Source organism: Ovis canadensis, chromosome 22, assembly GCF_042477335.2.
Source record: "Ovis canadensis isolate MfBH-ARS-UI-01 breed Bighorn chromosome 22, ARS-UI_OviCan_v2, whole genome shotgun sequence".
Lineage (NCBI taxonomy): Eukaryota > Metazoa > Chordata > Mammalia > Artiodactyla > Bovidae > Ovis > Ovis canadensis.
The window spans coordinates 30,399,339-30,417,767 of record NC_091266.1 but is presented as its reverse complement, the minus strand read 5'-3'; the positions used below and the strand labels follow the sequence as shown (position 1 = coordinate 30,417,767).

General features: G+C 36.2%; 1 protein-coding gene across 6 annotated transcripts in view; it reads left to right on the top strand.

The window, feature by feature from the left end:
- Positions 1 to 870: 870 nt before the first annotated feature.
- LOC138427644 (protein FRA10AC1) overlaps positions 871 to 18,429 on the top strand; it is a 40,647-nt gene continuing 23,088 nt past the window's right edge. For 2 of the 6 annotated variants that reach the window (XM_069567417.1, XM_069567413.1), the window contains exons 1-10: positions 1,212 to 1,676; positions 1,783 to 1,852; positions 3,591 to 3,667; positions 5,275 to 5,370; positions 5,483 to 5,528; positions 8,547 to 8,623; positions 9,654 to 9,737; positions 10,314 to 10,398; positions 16,262 to 16,307; positions 18,201 to 18,314. In XM_069567417.1, coding sequence (XP_069423518.1) covers positions 3,591 to 3,667; positions 5,275 to 5,370; positions 5,483 to 5,528; positions 8,547 to 8,623; positions 9,654 to 9,737; positions 10,314 to 10,398; positions 16,262 to 16,307; positions 18,201 to 18,314 — 625 coding nt within the window. In that variant the 5' untranslated portion in view covers positions 1,212 to 1,676; positions 1,783 to 1,852. Of the gene's footprint in view, positions 1,015 to 1,211; positions 1,853 to 3,590; positions 3,668 to 5,274; positions 5,371 to 5,482; positions 5,529 to 8,546; positions 8,624 to 9,653; positions 9,738 to 10,313; positions 10,399 to 16,261; positions 16,308 to 18,200; positions 18,315 to 18,429 lie in introns of those variants that run through there. The other 4 variants (XM_069567418.1, XM_069567415.1, XM_069567416.1 and 1 more) reach the window with 3 other exon arrangements.

Genomic DNA, 18,429 nt, shown 5'->3' with positions numbered 1-18,429 from the left:
AAATGTGGGTTCCACCCCTGGGTCTGGAGGATCTCCTGGAGGAGGGCATGCCACCCACTCCAGCCCATGGACAGAGGAGCCTGGGGGGCTACAGTCCATAGGGTTGCATAGAGACCAACTCAACTGAAGCAACTTAGCGACCACACACAGTTGTGTCTGGTTTTATCAATAATAAATAAAAGAACTGAGCAGATATTTCAGATATTTACTAAAAAAGGAACTTCTTGACAAAATAATTCAATATAGTTTAATGTTAAATCATGAAGCTTCCTGCTGCTTTAAATATTTTAAAATTTATTTGTAATTGGAGGATAATTGCTTTACAAAGTTTATTGGTTTCTGCTGAACTGCTTTAAAATTTTAATAAACATTTTACTGAAGTTTAATCCGATTGCATTTTGAAATTGAATTTACAATAATTTAAGTTACAGATTTTTTAAGATCATAGTCATTGCATGTGTAAAGCAGGATGAATCTGTAATTTACTCTCAGGGATAGATGTGGCTTGAACGGATAGATATTGTTATCTACCATTTAGTTCAAAAGATGTAAAGTGGTGAGAGTTATGTGCTAAGGTTTTCGCTATAATGAGCCCCTCGGGAAAGTCAGTGGCATGCCAGTTCAGTTTTCAACAAATTTCTAATTGACGCGCGTAATTTCCAAGGAACTGTGTTGGGTACCAAGGAGGACGCAAAGATGAATAGCATGAGCCGGAGCGGGGATAAGACACGAATCCAGTAACTAAGCTGCAAAACAGAATGGGGCATCATAATTTAGAAAAGGTAAAACACAGGGAAAACACGACAGAGCTTAAAGTGTTTCCCGTCTGCATTTTTTCTTTTCTTTCTTTTTAAAGTAACTATTTAGATCCCTTTTCACCTGTGCCAAGTCACTTGTCTGCAGAGAATTTGCGAGCCTGTGCAATCGGCCCTACCCGCTCTTTCTTCTTTCTCTCCTGGCATATTCGATGAGCTCCTCTGCCATCAGGACTACATTTGGAATGGCATCTACTGTGTGGGTGGTGAAGCGATGAAAAGCTATTTTTGTTCTAATTATGAGAACTGTTGCGGGGGGTGGGGGTGGCGGGGAAGGCAGAGACTGAGACGCTCAGCGAGGGTGCTGAGAGGAGGCGTTACTAAGGTTACTAGAAAGAGGACGGCAGGTAATATTCAGGAAGAGTTTTTTTCCTACAACGAAACAAATTTTCAAACGAGGGGCGTGGGCTTAGTATGAGCAGTGCCACGCGATATTAGATGCTGGGCTCCCAGAGAGAAATGAAAAGAGGCCCAGGAGAAAAAAAACCAATTCTGGGACTTCGGGGAAGCCGGAAGCCTCTGCCTTCCCTCCCGGCCCTGTTCTTCCAGTGCCTTTGTTTCCCGGGGCTGTTCTAGCTGTAGCACAAGGTCTGCGCGCCCGGGTACGGTGTCATTTAAGTGAAACACGCAGCCGAGCCGAGCCGGAAGCAGCGACCAGTCGGGACCCGTAGGGAGAGGCGGGGAGCGGCGGCGGCGGTGGCGCTGACTGTGGTGGCTGTTGTGGAGAGGCTTCACGGCAGGGGCGACGCGGCTGGTGCTGCAGCGGCTCGCGCAGGCCGTGGGTTGTCGCTGCAGACGTGGGCAAAAGAGGGAACGACGACTCAGCGAGCGCACTTGGCAGAGCAGGGAGGAGGGGAAGGGGTGTGTGAGGCGGGCCTTGAGTGTATTTGGGGTCGGGGAGAAGGACCTCGAAACTTATTCCTCATATGCTACTAGTTGATTGTTGTTTTCTATTCTTTAATGGCAGATTTTGGAGACACCCCGCGTCTTCCTTCTCGAATTTCTCTCGGTCCTTGTCAGTTGACTCGTAGCCTAAAGTGAGTGAGCTTTTTAATGCAGTCAGTGAATTCAGATGGGTGTGCGATGGATGAGAATAAAAGACGAGACGGGGTAGGGGGGTGTGGGAACAAGGTGATGACGGTAATAGTAATTAACATTAATAGGGTTTTACTGTACCTGACACTGTTCTAAAACTCGTTATATATGGTAGCTCATTTATTGACTAACCCTGTGAGACTGGTACTTTTACTAGCCTCACTTTATAGAGGAGGAAACAGGCTCCCAGAGGTTAAGGAGCATGCCCAAAGAAAGATATGAAAAGTGCAGAGACAGGATTTGCGTTCTGGCAGGCTGACCCTAGAACTTACCTCTAAGCTCCCGACAATATTTCTCCCCCATCAGGGTGTGAAGAAAGTGAGGCCATAAGCAGTGAGAGGCTGCTTTGGTTTGAATCTATGTGATAGAACAGCTGAAGCAAGTAGTTTACATGATAAGGTGTGTGAGATCCAGATGTGTCTTATATGTAAGCAAGAGTAAAGTGGAAACTGACCTAAACCATCTCAACCTTGGCTAGGGCCTTCCTCTCTATAGAGTTCTGTGGGACAGGGAAGAGAAATATACAGCCATACACATATGTTTGAAAATGGAATAATAAAGATCACACTCAAAGGATTTAAAGATTGTTTGATGCAGCCACCTTATTTAGCAGATGAAGCCCAAAGAGATGAAGTAATTCAAGGAAACCGTGACTAGAAACTTATTTTTTGCCTTGGATATAGTGCAATGAAGATTAGGAAGTTCTTTGCTTTTTCTACTGTACTTGTAGTGAATATTAGAATTGTTAAAATTTGACATATCATTTGATCTGGATTGGTTTCCTCATATCTGTATGAATTGATATTTATGACAAATAGTCAAATAATCCATTCCTCCGCTGTTAATTTACGTTCCAAATTCAATGTAATGCTGAAACCAGGAGCTGCTTCTAACATATCTGAGTGACAATTGAAATCTTTTAGTATTCCTAAGAATTTTTATTTAAAAATGAATAGAAACAAGAGAAAGTTGTCTAGAGCAGAGGACAAGGTGGTTTACCTTGAAGAAACTAGGTTTAAAAGAAAAAGGAACTCGTGAAAGTAGTTGAATTTTTTTATCAATTGCTCATGTACTGTTCGCAAATCCAGTAAGTCTAATGGAATGTAGTAATCAAAATGTTAGCATATTCCAGACAGGCAGTTTATAATAGTTGAGGTCGTAGGCTTGAGAATCAAGTAGATCACTTTAGCCATGCCATATATTTCCTCTGTATAATTGATTTGCTTAACTTTGTTCTTGATTTCTTCATCTATAAAATGGAAGTTATAGTTCCTAACATTGCAGAATTACAAGCAGTGTTTGTAAAGAAACCAGTATAATGTCTGGAACAAAGTTGATAATGAATACACAGCAACTGTTACTCTGAATCAAATAGAAGTAACGCATTGCTGAACCTTGTATGTAGTGACTTGGCAGCTTCTAGACCTGGTTTTAAAGGGAAAGGTAAAAGAGTAGCTTCCCTTGTTGGTATTAAGGTGAAAAATATTGATTCATTTTCTAAAGGGTAAGTCTGTTATTTCAAAATGAATGAGAGTTTTAGATGGCTAGATAGCCCCTGATATACCTACCACAATTTTTTAAAACTATTGTGGCTTTTAAGGATAACTTATATTTGAACTTTTCTGTTTCCAAAACTATGTATAACTTAGGTTCTAAGTAACTGACTGTACTTCTATATAGATGCATGGTCACGGAGGCTATGACTCTGATTTTAGTGATGACGAACACTGTGGAGAATCTAACAAAAGGAAAAAAAGGTAGGTAATTTTTTATTGATCTATATTGCCAGTCCTTTCTAGATTGATACGCTGCTGCTGCTGCTACTGCTGCTAAGTCACTTCAGTCGTGTCCGACTCTGTGTGACCCCATAGACGGCAGCCCACCAGGCTCCCCCATCCCTGGGATTCTCCAGGCAAGAACACTGGAGTGGGTTGCCATTTCCTTCTCCAATGCATGAAACTAAAAAGTGAAAGGGAAGTTGCCCAGTCGTGTCTGACTCTTCGCGACCCCATGGACTGCAGCCTACCAGGCTCCTCTGTCCATGGGATTTTCCAGGCAAGAGTACTGGAGTGGGGTGCCATCGCCTTCTCCGAGATTGATATGAGACATAAATAAATAATATTTAAAGTTTTTGGATTGTGTTTACATATGAAGACAGCAATGCTCTCTACTGAATGAATTTTTATTCATTAAACTATAATGAATTGACTCTAAAATTTGAGAACACTTGTGTGAAAGATAAAATAATATTTATGTTGTGAAGGGATTGCAGAAAAGGAAACAAAGGAAATCAGTTAAAGCTTTTAAATTTCTCTATTGCGTGTATTTTTCATTCAACTGTCAAGGACTCTACTTGTGACTGCCATAGCTAAGAAGGCACTTGGTGGTGGTCCCGTTTTTAGTACTTGACTTCAAAATGAGGTTAGTGTGGAGGATGAGATTGTGATGCAGTGCGATTCTTAAGATTCTGTGAATGAGCAGACTTAAGTGGCCAGAAGAAGGAGTGCATGGAAGTTTTTATTGAATGAAAGGGATAAAAACTGGTAGCAGATAAAGCCTGAGCCTTAAAAGGAGGGTATGTCTTGGTGGAGTAGCTGTGTTTAGGGGTATTGTGTTCAGCTTTCAGTGCTTAATGGATCATAATTTTATCTGTTAACTTAGGAGTGGTTGACTGATTCATGTTAACCAAACTTAACAAAAATTGGTTTATTATTTCACACTCAAGCAGTATATTAAGCAGCTGATTGGGACTGGACACTTTTGTTGGTACTCAGTCTTCATGGATAACCAGAAGAATAGAAATAATTATGTAATCAATTATATTTTTATGCAATGAAAGTGCTTTGCATTTTCAAAATTTTTCATTGGGAAATATTTTGTTAGAATAGAATTTGAGCAAATTAATTGGATAGTCTTGTGTACTCTAGGATTATACCTGTTTATCTAACTGGGGCTGAGCACCTATAATGTATATCATCTATAATCAGCCCTTCTTTTTTCATGTTATCAATTATTGAAAGCTTTATTATCTCTACTTTGCAAACAAGGAAATTGTGGCACACAAAGATTTAAGTAATTTAAGATAGTAAATGACAGAGCCAGAATTTGAACCAAGGACCCTTAGATGGTATGGCACCAGAGCACATGCATTTGTTAGTCTCATCTTCTCCATTTTATAGGTATTAGATATTTAAGTTATTAATTAAACTGTTGAAGACATAAAATGTATCATTAAAGATCAATGAATCTTTAATAAGAGTTGAATTCTTTAAAACATGTTCCAATTAGGAAAACAATAAAGAAACAGGAAACACCCTTGGCAAAGAATGAACTCTTCTAATAATTTTTCTTCTTAACAAACCAGGACAGTTGAAGATGATTTACTACTTAAAAAGCCATTTCAGAAAGAACAACATGGAAAGGTGGTTCATAAACAAGTTGCAGCAGAATTGCTGGATAGGTATGATACTTCAAATTAAATTACTGTTTTTTTCCTTTGTTTAAGATGCTGGTTGTTTGATTATATTAATTAAATACAGACATTTGAATTTGTTTAAAATTTTTCTTAACAGGGAAGAAGCAAAAAATAGAAGGTTTCATCTCATAGCTATGGATGCTGTATCCTTTTTATATTCCTAGATTTTATGACTAATACAGTTTTTTTAAAGTCTGCTGCTTTCCAGGCAGCTCAGATGGTAAAGAATCTGCCTGCAATGTAGGAGAGACCTGGGTTCGATCCCTTGGTCAGGAAGATCCTCTGGAGAAGGAAATGGCTACCCACTCCAATATTCTTGCCTGGAGAATCTCTTGGACAGAGGGGCCTCGCGGGCTACAGCCCACAGGGTTGCAAAGAGTTGGACATGACTGAGCAACTAATATTTTACTTATTTCATAAAATCTTGTGAAGTTAGATGGAAATTTTATAAGATAAGTATTTATTGATGTGGAATTTTGCCTTTTATACTTTTGAGTACAGTTCTCTTTTTACTAATATGTAAGAAAGATTTAGAAACAAAAAATAATAAAATATATTACTAATTTCCTATAAATAGGTTTACAAAGTCCATGAATTTGCATTTATTTTTCCGACCTGTTTTTGCCAAGCTATCAACATTTCTTTTCTTTATACTATTATCTTTAGTCTCATCTTAACTCTTATTCTTTTCTGACCTGGTTCGTAGCTCTTTAAGTTCTTATAAAACTGATACTTAATAATAGATCTGTTTGTGAACTATCTCAGGCCTGTTGTGGCTTCAATTTCAGACATGACTTAGGGCTGTCTTTAAGCTATACCTTGTTTCCCTGTTATAGCTGTGTCTTAGCCTAACTTTTTGGTAAGACTGTGGGCTTAATTACACTAGCTGCTCCCACTAGATATCCATATTACTTTTGGAAGTATTGGAGAATGAAAATATTTGGGGATATTTATAACTATTGTCAGGATAGAGAGAAGGAGACGGTGGCAATTAGATATACTTGCTATTCTGTAGATACCACTTTCACTTTATTTTTCCTGATCGTTTAAGTTATAGAAGTTCATGTCACCAAGTTATTTATTCCACTTATCTCCTAACCCAGTAAGTTAGCTTTCACATGGATATCATCTGCCCCTTGGTCCTTTAACTTTCAACATCTGCTATGCCTTCTATTACACACCATTCAGTTGGAGGTGTTGGGGCATCTAGTTACTGTCTGATGGGGTGAATGTCCAGATCCCCTTTTCTGGAGTAGGTGGAGGTCGGGGTCATACATTTTCTGAAATGTTTGGCTAGAGTAGAATAGTTATTGCCTACAAATTATCCTGTTAGGCTGCCTCTCTCCTGGTTATTTTGTTAGAGGGAACAGCCTTTTGTTGGAATTTTTTTTTTTTTTTTTTGGTATCTCCACGTTGCCAGCTTCTTTGCCTCCAAGTCTAGGATTTACTAAGACAAAAGAAAACCTGGGGCACTCACTACCATGTCGTACCATGAATCCTGAGGTTCTTAGCTGGTCTGCCTTCTCTTTACCTTTCAGAGTCTTCTTATGTTTGTTTTATATATCATTTCCAAAGTATTTAGTTCTCAGTGAGAGGAATAGGAAGAAGTGCAATTGACCCTTGAACAACACAGGGTTTAAACTGTGTGGGTCCACTTATATAAGGATTTTTGTTTTACTATATTACTTGTGTAAGTAAGGGTATTTATTTTACTGTGATACTAACGATCTGCACTTAGTTGAATCTGCAAATGCAGAAGGCTAGCTGTACGTTATATGCAGATTTTGTACCTAGCAGAGGTAGGTACCTCTGTCTGTCCTGTTTAAGGGTTAACTACACATCTTTGCTCCATCTTCCTGGATGCAAAGTCCCACCTACCACTTGTTCTTGTAAATAAAATTTTTTTGGAACACAGCTATGTTCATTCATTTAGATGTTATCTGTGCTTGCTTTCATGCTAAAATGGCAGAGGTGAGTAGTTTTGACAGAGACCATAGGGCCTGCATATTTTACTATTTACAGAAAAACTTTGCTGACCCCAGTCCTGAATGATTTAGTGACTCACTGGCGTCACATGACCAGTTAGTGATAAACTGAGAACTAGAACCCAGATCTCTGGGTACTTGGTTTTTCTTTTTTTCTTTTCGGAAATGTTAATTGCTTTGTTGCCCATTTTGGAATTATGTTTTGATTCGCTATTCTATTAGTATACATTGTGATCAATTAAATCACTGTTTATCTTTAGTATAGTAGGGTGTGAAAGTGAAAATGTTAGTCACTCAGTCACTCACTCACCCTATTCTTTTGTAACGCCATGGACTATAGCCTGCCAGGACCCTCCGTCCATGGAATTTCCCAGATAAGAATACTGGAATGAGTTGCCATTTCCTTCTCCAGAGGATCTTCCTGATCCAGGATGGAACCCACGTCTTCTGCAACGCAGGTGGATTCTTTACTGCTGAGCTACTAGGGAAGCAAACATAATAGGATGTCGTCACAGACAGTATTATGTCAGTTCTGTCGTGTGTGTGTTCAGCTCTAGAGAGAATACCATTGAGCTTTTTTAAACAAGAAGTAAAATGCTCATACATCTTGTTATATTGCCTTGAAAATAAACATGAGTGTAGCTTATTGGATATTAAAAGAGAGCATAAAAAATAACATCTAATTTCTTATATTCTTTTGGAAAGCCTCAGGAATTAATATATAAAAGTTATATCTTCTATTTTGGAGTCTTTATTGTTACCAAAATAGCTAAATTATATTTTACAATAATGGAAGTTAAATTCTACTCCTTGCCTTTAACTTTAGAAACTATAATTTATTTTTCGTATCATGATGATTAAAATGAATGGTGGCGTGACTCTGTATGCAGTTCAACAATGGAATAGGAAACTGTCTCTCCCCAGAGTTATTGCCTGAAAACATTTGAAGCAGTATAAAGATTATTTGATAGAAAGTGAAAGTCCCTCTACTCTAGTGTTCACTCTTAGGAGTTTAATATTTACCCTTTTAGATTTTTTTATTTATAACCATCTATAGTATTTGCATATTAAAAAAAAAATAAGTGGACTCATTATGCTTTTCCCCCTACTCACTAATATGTCATTGACACAGAACTACTCTTGAGCAAATAAAATCCTTAATTTTTTGCATTTCAGTATCAAAGGCATACAAAGTTTGTAAATGACTATATTTTATATTATGGTGGCAAAAAAGAAGACTTCAGACGATTGGGGTAAGAGTCATGAAGTGTATTTTACAATGGGAAATGGGTGTGAAGAGTCATAGCTACTGTGTCTTCTCATTTTCTCCTGCCTTCCATTTCGGTTTTGTTGTTATATCGTCAGTGGAGAGGCCATCCATAGCTTCTAGCCAACCAGCTCATTCAGAACTAATTTCTCTGGCAACAGGCCTTGGGCCAGATCTGGCCTGCTGAACCAGATCTGATAGGGCAATAACAGCATATGTGAGGAATACTCATGCCTGATTTTCAGTGGTTTTTGTTTTCCACAAGAATTTTTGAAATGAACTTCTTAAACCTCAGGTTTGGATTGCTTTTTAAAAGGTAAGGCAAACAAGAGACCTCACTCTAATATTTCCTACACATGAAATTTCTTCTTATATCTGAGGCTCTTCTATCAGAGCCTCTTAGTTTTGTGTGGATTTTACACTCTTGGTTTAATATTTTTCTGAGTTGGTAAAGCCCTAAAAAACTCCATACCAGCTCATCTATTCCAAACTTTTCTCTGAATTTAGGCTATGTTCTCCAACAATCCCTTTTTCTACCCCTAAACTGCTGTCATCTTAAACCATCTTTAGATCTCTTCCTTCTTTACTCAGTCTTCCTAAGAAGCTGTAGTAAAATGAGGTGTGGAAAAGTTCTTCATATATTTTAAAAATTAGATCTCAATAGGATGGTGTTGCTGACTGATTTCAGATTTTGAAACTTAAATTTTCATTTATTTTCCTTGTCCATTTAGTGTTTATCCAGATTTCTCATTCTAGCTTTGGAAATTTACCACCCTTTGTATAATTGAACCAGCACTCGAAATGGGTGGATCCCTTACGCATGCAAGTTGTTTGTGTAGCAGCACATTTTTTATAACTGCCTTTTGAAAATACTGAAATACCTTAAATAAATATGTACATATATATGCTTCATATAAAACTATGTATCTTATTTTTACTCAGATGCTGAAATCCTTACACAACTGTTTAACTTAAATTTGACTAATTTTGTGTTCCCATTGAAATTGGTTTTTCAGGGAAAATGATAAGACAGACATGGATGTTATACGAGAAAATCATAGATTCCTATGGAATGAGGAGGATGAAATGGACATGAATTGGTAATTGTAGCCATGTGAGACATAATAGATCAAATGCTATAGTCCTGTCTCTCCTGCTCCCTGAGTGTTTTCTTACTTGGTCCACCTGCAAAACATTTGGCCCCTGAATGGAACAGTTCTGAATTGAGAACATAAAACCATGCTTCCAATTATTGAATTTGGTTTGATTCTTTTGGGTAATTGTTAACAATTTTAACTTCTCATTGCTTGACTTTGTCTTTAAAAAATAGTTTATAACATGTTTACAGTATTATTTGTTGTAATATGCTTCTTTTAAAATTTTAAAAATATTTTGGGAAACTGTAAAACCTAAAAATGGTTTTAAAAATTTAAACATTACAGAGGATAAAAAGTAAAGATTAAGTCTCCTTCTCATCTTTGACTATCAGCCTTCCAGTTTCCCTCCCTAGTGCCCACTACTAATAGTTAATATTCAGATATTCTATGCACATGTAAATAATAGACCTCTTCTAAGACAATGTTTATATCATATGCCTTTTTTGACATTTCTTCCAAGTAGTGAACAGGGGTTGAATTTCTAAATATATAAGATTTATATTTTTTTAATGAATCTAGGGAGAAGAGACTTGCAAAGAAATACTATGATAAATTATTCAAGGAATACTGCATAGCAGATCTCAGCAGATACAAAGAAAATAAGGTATGCCTTCCATGTATTTATAGGTTTTTATTCATATACAGTATTACTTTTTAATATACTGTTATGCCCCATATTATTATTTTAAAATGCTAATTCACGTCTAGGTGGTTCTGCATCTTTGAAATACCAGTTGGACCATTTAACCTCTATACCTATGGAATTTACAAAGGGCCTCTAAGTCAAGGGTGCCTCTGTGTGAGCTGACACATGAAAAGTCTAAAATTAAACACGAGTGGCTACTGGATCTTGTTTTATCCTGACTGTAATCCAGAGCCCTTAGTGATTATAATGAATGATTTGACAGTGCACAGAATTGTCTTGTTTCACAAATGATGTTTGAAATTGGTAGGCTTTATTTTTCAAACTGATCACCATTTATAAAGCAGCAGAAGCACATATTCTTTTATCTTAATGTCTTTGTCTATTCTAGTAAAACTAGCTCTCATCATTGTCAGGAATGACAATTTGTCCTTCCTGCTTTATATTTTATTTTAGTTAATATTAAAGTAATTTTTTAAAAATTGAAGTACAGTTGATCTACAATATTGTATTTCTGATATATAGCAAATTGACTTGGTTATATATATATATATTTTATCTCAATTCTTTTGTGTGATAGCTTATTATAATATATTCAATATAGTTCCCTGTGCTATACAATAAATCTTCGTTATTTATTTTATGTATGATGGTGTGTATCTATAAGTTTATACTACTAATCTATCCCTTCCCCACATTCCCCTTGGTAACCATAAATTTGTTCTTCTGTATGAGTCTGTTTCTGTATTGTAAATAAATTAATGTATACTATTTTTTAGATTTCATATCTAAATGATACATTTGTCTATTTTACTTAGTATGATAATATCTAGTTTAATAGTTGGATAATATCCATCTCTGTTGCTGCAAATGACATTCCTTCATTCCTTTAATGGCTGACTAGTGTTCCATTCCGTGTGTGTGTGTGTGTGTGTGTGTGTGTATGTATGCACCACATCTTTTTTATCCACTCAACTGTTGACACTTAGGTTGTTTCTATGTCTTAGCTGTTGTAAATAATGCTGCTATGAACATTGGGATGCATGTATCTTTTTGAATTAGAGTTTTTGTTTTTTCTGGATAATGCCCAAGAGTGAGATTGCTGGATCATGCTCAATTTTTAGATTTTTAAGGAACTTCCATAGTTTTTCCACAGTGACTGCACCAATTGGCATTCCCACCAATAGCGAAGGAGAGTTCCCCTTTCTCCACAGCCTCTCCAGCATTTATAATTTGTACATTTTTTGATGATAGCCTTCCTGACTGATGTGAAGTGATAACTAATCATAGTTTTGATTTGCATTTCTCTAATGATTAGTGATGTTGAGCATCTTTTCATGTGCCTGCTGGCCATCTGTATATTGTCTTTGGAGAAGTGTCTGTTTAGGTCTTCTGCCCATTTTTTGATTGGGGTTTTTAGTTTTTGTTACTAAGCTATATGAGCTGTTTGTATGTTTTAGAAATTAAGCTCTTGTTGGTCTCATCATTACAAATATTTTCTCCCATTCTGTAGATTGTCTTTTCATTTTGTTTATGGATTTCTTTGCTTTGTAAAATTTTTAAGTTTAATTAGGTCTTGTTTATTTTTGTTTTTCTTTTTCCTTGTGAAACTAACCTAAGAAAAGTTTGTTACAATTTACTTCAAAGAATGTTTTGCCTATGTTCTCTTCTAGGAATTTTTTTGGTATATTGTCTATATTTAAGTCTTTAAGCCATTTTGAATTTGTTTTTTGTGTGTGGTATGAAGGAGGACTGTTCTACCCTCATTGATTTACATGCAGCTATCCAGTTTTCCCAATACTTTTTGCTAAAAAGACTGCCTTTTCTCCATTGTATATTCTTGCCTCCTTTGTCAAAGATTAATTGACCATAGGTGTGTGGGTTTGTTTTCTCAGGATTGGTTTGGCAATTCTGAGTCTTTTGTGATTCTATATAAGTTTTAGGATTATTTGTTCTAGTTCTGTGAAAAATGTTGTGAGTAATTTGATAGGGATTGCATTAATCTGTATGTTGCTTTGAGTAATATGGCCATTTTATCTATATTAATTCTTCCAATCCAAAAGTGGGGATTTTTCCATTTTTATTGAATCATCTTCTATTTTTTTTGTTAATCTATAGTTCTCAGCATATAGATCTGTTCACTTTCTTGATTGTTTATTCACAGTTTGTTTTTGGATGTGATTTTAAGTGAAATTGTCTTTTACTTTCTGTTATTTCATTGTTACGATGAAGAAATATAGCAGATTTATGTATGTTAATCTTATATCCTGCTGCCTTGTTGAATTCATTTATCAGTTTTAATAGTTTTTGTATAGTCTAGGGTTTTCTGTTTAGAGTATCATGTTATCTGCATAGAGTGACAGTTTTACCTCTTCCCTTCTGATTTGGATACGTTTTATTTCTTTTCCTTGTCTGATTGCTGTGACTAGGAGTTCCAGTTCTGTGTTGAGTAGAAGTGATGAGTGTGTACATCCTTGTCTTGTTCCAGCTTTAGCAAGAAAGCTTTCAGCTTTTCACCATTTAGTATTATATTGGCTGTGGGTTTGTCACAAATGACTTTAATTATGTTGATGTATCTTCCCACTATACTCACTTTGGTGAGTTTTTGTCATGAATTGATGTTAAACTGTATCAGATACTTTTTTTGCATCTGTTGAGATGATCTTGTGGTTTTTGTCTTTTTTGTTGATGTATCAGCTTGATTGATTCACATATGTTGAACTGTCCTTGTGACCCTGAAATGAATCCAACTTGATTATGGTGTGTGGTCCTTTTTATGTGTAGTTGGATTCAGTTTTCTAATACTTGGTTGAGGAATTTTGCATCTATATATATAAATGTTCCTCAAAGATACTCTCCTGTAATTTTCCTTTTTGTAATGTCTTCGTCTGGTTTTAGTGTCAGGGTGATGGTGGCTTCATAGGATGGCTTTAGGAGCATTCCCGCCTCTTTAGTCTTTTGGAAGAGTTTGAGAAGGATTGGTGTAAGTTCTTCTCCGTATGTTTGGTGAAATTCTCCAAAGAAGCCATCCAGTCCTGGACTTTTGTTTGCAAAGAGTTTTTAAAATTACAGATTATATTTCACTTGTAGTGATTGGCCTGTTTCTTAATTCAGTTTTTGCAGTCTATTTCTAGAAACTTGTCCATTTCTTCTAGGTAGTCCATTTTGTTTGTATATAGTTGTTCATTATAGCTTACTTGATTTTTCTTTATTTCTATAGTATAAGTTATTATTTCTCCTTTTTCATTTCTTATTTTATTTATTTGGGTCCTCTGTTTTCTTCTTGGTGAGCCTGGCCAGAGGTTTGTTGATATTGTTTATCCTTTCAAAAACCAGCTCTTGGTTTATCCTGATTTTTCTGGTGTTTTTTAATCTCTAATTTTGTTTCCTGTCTGATCTTTATTATTTCCTTCCTTCTGCTAACTTTCAGTTCAGTTCAGTCACTCAGTCGTGTCCGACTCTTTGCAACCCCATGAATCGCAGCACGCCAGGCCTCCCTGTCCATCACCAACTCCTGGAGTTCACTCACACTCATGTCCATCGAGTTGGTGATGCCATCCAGCCATCTCATCCTCTGTCGTCCCCTTCTCCTCCTGCCCCTAATCCCTCCCAGCATCAGAGTCTTCCAATAAGTCAACTCTTCGCATGAGGTGGCCAAAGTACTGGAGTTTCAGCTTTAGCATCAGTCCTTCCAATGAACACCCAGAACTGATCTCCTTCAGAATGGACTAGTTGGATCTCCTTACAGTCCAAGGGACTCTCAAGAATCTTCTCCAACACCACAGTTCAAAAGCATCAATTCTTCGGCACTCAGCTTTCTTCACAGTCCAACTCTCACATCCATCCATGACTACTGGAAAAACCATAGCCTTGACTAGATGGACCTTTGTTGGCAAAGTAATGTCTCTGCTTTTCAGTATGCTGTCTAGGTTGGTCATAACTTTTCTTCCAAGGAGTAAGCGTCTTTTAATTTCATGGTCGCAGTCACCATCTGCAGTGATTTTGGAGCCCAAAAAAATAAAGTCTGACACTGTTTCCACTGTTTCCCCATCTATTTCCCATGAAGTGATGGGACCGGATGCCATGATCTTTGTTTTCTGAATGTTGAGCTTTAAGCCAACTTTTTCACTCTCCTCTTTCACTTTCATCAAGAGGCTTTTTAGCTCCTCATCACTTTCTGCCATAAGGGTGGTGTCATCTGCATATCTGAGGTTATTGATGTATATCCCAGCAATCTTGATTCCAGCTTGTGCTTCTTCCAGTCCAGCATTTCTCATGATATACTCTGCATAGAAGTTAAATAAGCAGGGTGACAATCTACAGCCCTGACGTACTCCTTTTCCTATTTGGAACCAGTCTGTTGTTCCATGTCCAGTTCTAACTGTTGCTTCTTGACTTGCATACAGGTTGCTCAAGAGGCAGGTCAGGTGGTTTGGTATTCCCATCTCTTTCAGAATTGCCCATATGACTTTAGGAAGAAAATTTAAAAAAAAAAACAAAAACAAAAAAACGGGCATTTCCCTTGTTTCTGAGGACAGCCCATATCACTGTGAGCTTCCCTCTAAGAACTGCTTTTGTTGCAGCCCATAGATTTTGTATGGTTATATTTTTATTATTGTCAATCTTGATTTTTTAAAAAATTTCTTCTTTAATTTCGTTGTTGATCCATTGGTTTTTAGTAGCATGTTGTTTAGTCTCCATGTAAACATTTTTTAAAATTACGCTGCAGGCGTTTTTAATTTATTCATTTTAATCGTGATTCTGATGGGTCTTTTGTTGCTACACACAGGCTCTCTCTAGTTGTGGTGCCCAGGCTCCTCATTTCAGTGGCTTTTCTGGTTGGAGTGCATGGGTTTCTTAATTGCAGTGACCTGTCTTGTTGCACAGCACGGGCTCTAGGGTACACGGGCTTCAGGAGGTGGGCATGAGCTCAGCAGTTGCAGCTCGTGGGCTTTGGTACACAGGTTCAGCAGTTGTGATGCACAGGCCTAAGTTGCCCTGTGGCATGTGGAATCTTCCCAGCCCAGGGATCAAGCCCATGTCCCCTCTACTGGAAGGTGAATTCTTAACCTCTGGACCACTAGGGAAGTCCCTACATGTACTCATGGCAGAACCATGCTCTTTTACATGTACACCCCCAGTTTTGGTCTGGATCACACTCCAGGCCCTTCAGGTTGCTCCAAACAGCCAAATCGAGTCCAAGTGATAGAAAGAAAGAAAAGAAAATGAAGTCACTTAGTCATGTCCAATTCTTTGTGACACTATGGCCTGTAGCCCGCCAGGCTTCTCCAGCCATGGGATTTTCCAGGCAAGAATATTGGAGTGGGCTGCCATTTTCTTCTCCTTGGGATCTTCCTGACCCAGGGATCAAACCCAGGTCTCCTGCATTGTGGGCAGACTCTTTACCCTCTGAGCCACAAGGGAATCCCAAGTGGTAGAACTAAGACATAAACCCAAACAATCTGACTCCAAAGACTGTACTCTCTTATATTCTAGTATACTGTTTCTTTATTGTACTGTACTTCTTTTTTCCTATCAGTGTTACAGAACAGTATCTATTTTTTATTTGTTTACATACCTTGTGCCTAGCACCTATAACTTTAAACAGGAAGTTTAAAAGAAGATTGTTTCTTAACAGGTTGGTAATTATTCAGATGTATTTTTAAGTACCGGGAATCCTATAAGGAAAGAAAAAACTATTGTTATGGGAATTAGGTTTGCTTTTTAGATAAGTATCATGTTGGCTCCATGTTAAGATTTGAATATGGTTTAAATAATGTTTAAGTTTACCCTGGCATACATGTATTTTTTTTTTCCTCATCAGTTTGGATTTAGGTGGCGAGTAGAAAAAGAAGTAATTTCAGGAAAAGGTAATTTTTTTTAATTTCAGTTTTTAATAGGATACAGTTATTTTGTTACTGAGTTGAAGTCATTGGGTAGGATTATTCCTATTGTGATTGTCTACAAAATACAAAGTAAAAGTAGAGAAGGCATATTAAAGATATATTGCTGACAAAGGTCAAAATATAATCCTTTAGTGGTTTTTACCTTTAGAATTTTTGCTTTTAGGATATTAAGTTGCAGATAAGTAGAAAATGTTTAAAAGTTAAAAGCTTCCCAGCAAGGAAACTGTTAATAGATGAAGACTTGAGTTTTTCTCCTAATTGATTTTTGGAGTAATGAGTTGGTATTACTGTATTCTAGTCAAATCTACGTTTTGCAAGTAGAAATTAATTTGAGTCTAAATATTTAGTCTTAGAACAAAAGACCAACCATTTTGTAGACAATCAATCAGTAGCATTTTCTATGCATTGTAATCTGTTCATGAAATTTTTCTGAAATGTAGTATCTCTATACTGTCTCATGTTATAAAATTAAGTCTATTGAGCATTGCGTTTTAAGTGTTAATGCTTCTGAAAACTATATAAGAAGATTCATTAAGAAAATAATTTAAGCTAGTAACTTAAAAATCTCTTAAACTGAAAATAAAGGTTTCATTGTTAAATGATAAACATTCATGCCATCAGTGTGGTTTATATACATTTTCCATAAATTATAATCAGCCTGAAAGGTACTCTAGAGGAGAAGGAAAAAGAATAATTTTAAAGCTATTTTTAAACTTTTCTTAGCATTACATTTTAGTTTGTGTTTTTACCTAATTGAAATGTCTGTCACAATTTTAAAATTTTGTAGTTTTATTGAGTGGAATTTTTAAGTGATGATAAATAATGCTGCCTTTAAAAAAAATTGATGGACATTCTCTAAATTCATATAATTGGAAAAAGTTTTAATTGAGAAGGGGAAAGAAAGCCATTTGCTGTGATTCATTAAGTTATAATCTTGTGTTTTAACAGTAGACAAATTGTTCAACGTGTACAGATTTAATGAACTATTCATTTGGAATGAGTAAAACAATGACAGTTTAGAAAAGTTATCAGCCTTTGGACTGATCATTTTCAAAATTCATTTTGTTAATCTCTTTTTTATGAAAAGTTCAGATTTGTTCCTGTTGGTACAATTGATTTAGATATAAGTGCTTTTTTTTCATGTTGTACAAATAAGTTTGATCTTGTCTTTTTCTGTTGAAGTCAATAATTAATTATTGAGTAGTTTTTTTTCCCTCTTGGATCATCAATAGTCCTTTTTTACAGAGCTTTTAATATACAGTGAGTGAGTATGTAATGTTGATTTTAGTGTCAGGTGGTTCTAAAATTTAGAACATTGAGTTTGATTACTTATTCTACTTAATCTCAAAATGCTATAACTCTTTAAAATGTGCTTTAAATGTTTTATGCTGGCGCTTAAAATAAATACCATATGTTAATACCTTAAAGTATCAATGTTAATAATATTGAAAAAGGTTGACCCAGGTACAGTGCATGTACTTTGGAAAATACATTTTTTCTTTTAAGGTATTAGTGAGTACACTTTTTTTAGTGCTTCTGTTTTCCAAAGTGTAAGATTCCTCCACTCGGAGTCACTAAAAATCTGTTTTTAAATATAAACAGTCAACTTGATAGTCAACTATTTATCAAGTAAGAATTCCGGAACTGATTTTTTTTTTTAAACAGTGCATTCAGCAACTTGATTTGACTGTTGAACATACCATAATTATTGTGTTCAGTTTTTTGACGCTGACTTTATAAACTGGGAATTTATGTCATATATGTAATGTATGTTGAATAAATTTGAGAGATAATACCTGATTGTAGATAAATATTGTCACCAACCACCACAGCTAATATTCCTTCCTTTATTTGCAGGCCAGTTTTGCTGTGGAAATAAATGTTGTGATGAAAAAGAAGGCTTAAAGAGTTGGGAAGTTAATTTTGGTTATACTGAGCATGGTGAAAAAAGAAATGCACTTGTTAAATTAAGTAAGTTGACTTTAGATGGGTTGTGATTGATTCCTTCAAAGTTTAGTAATTTAGATTGAAAATATATAGGCAATTTAAGATTCAATTTAAAATGCTTGCGGTATCTTGGAAACTC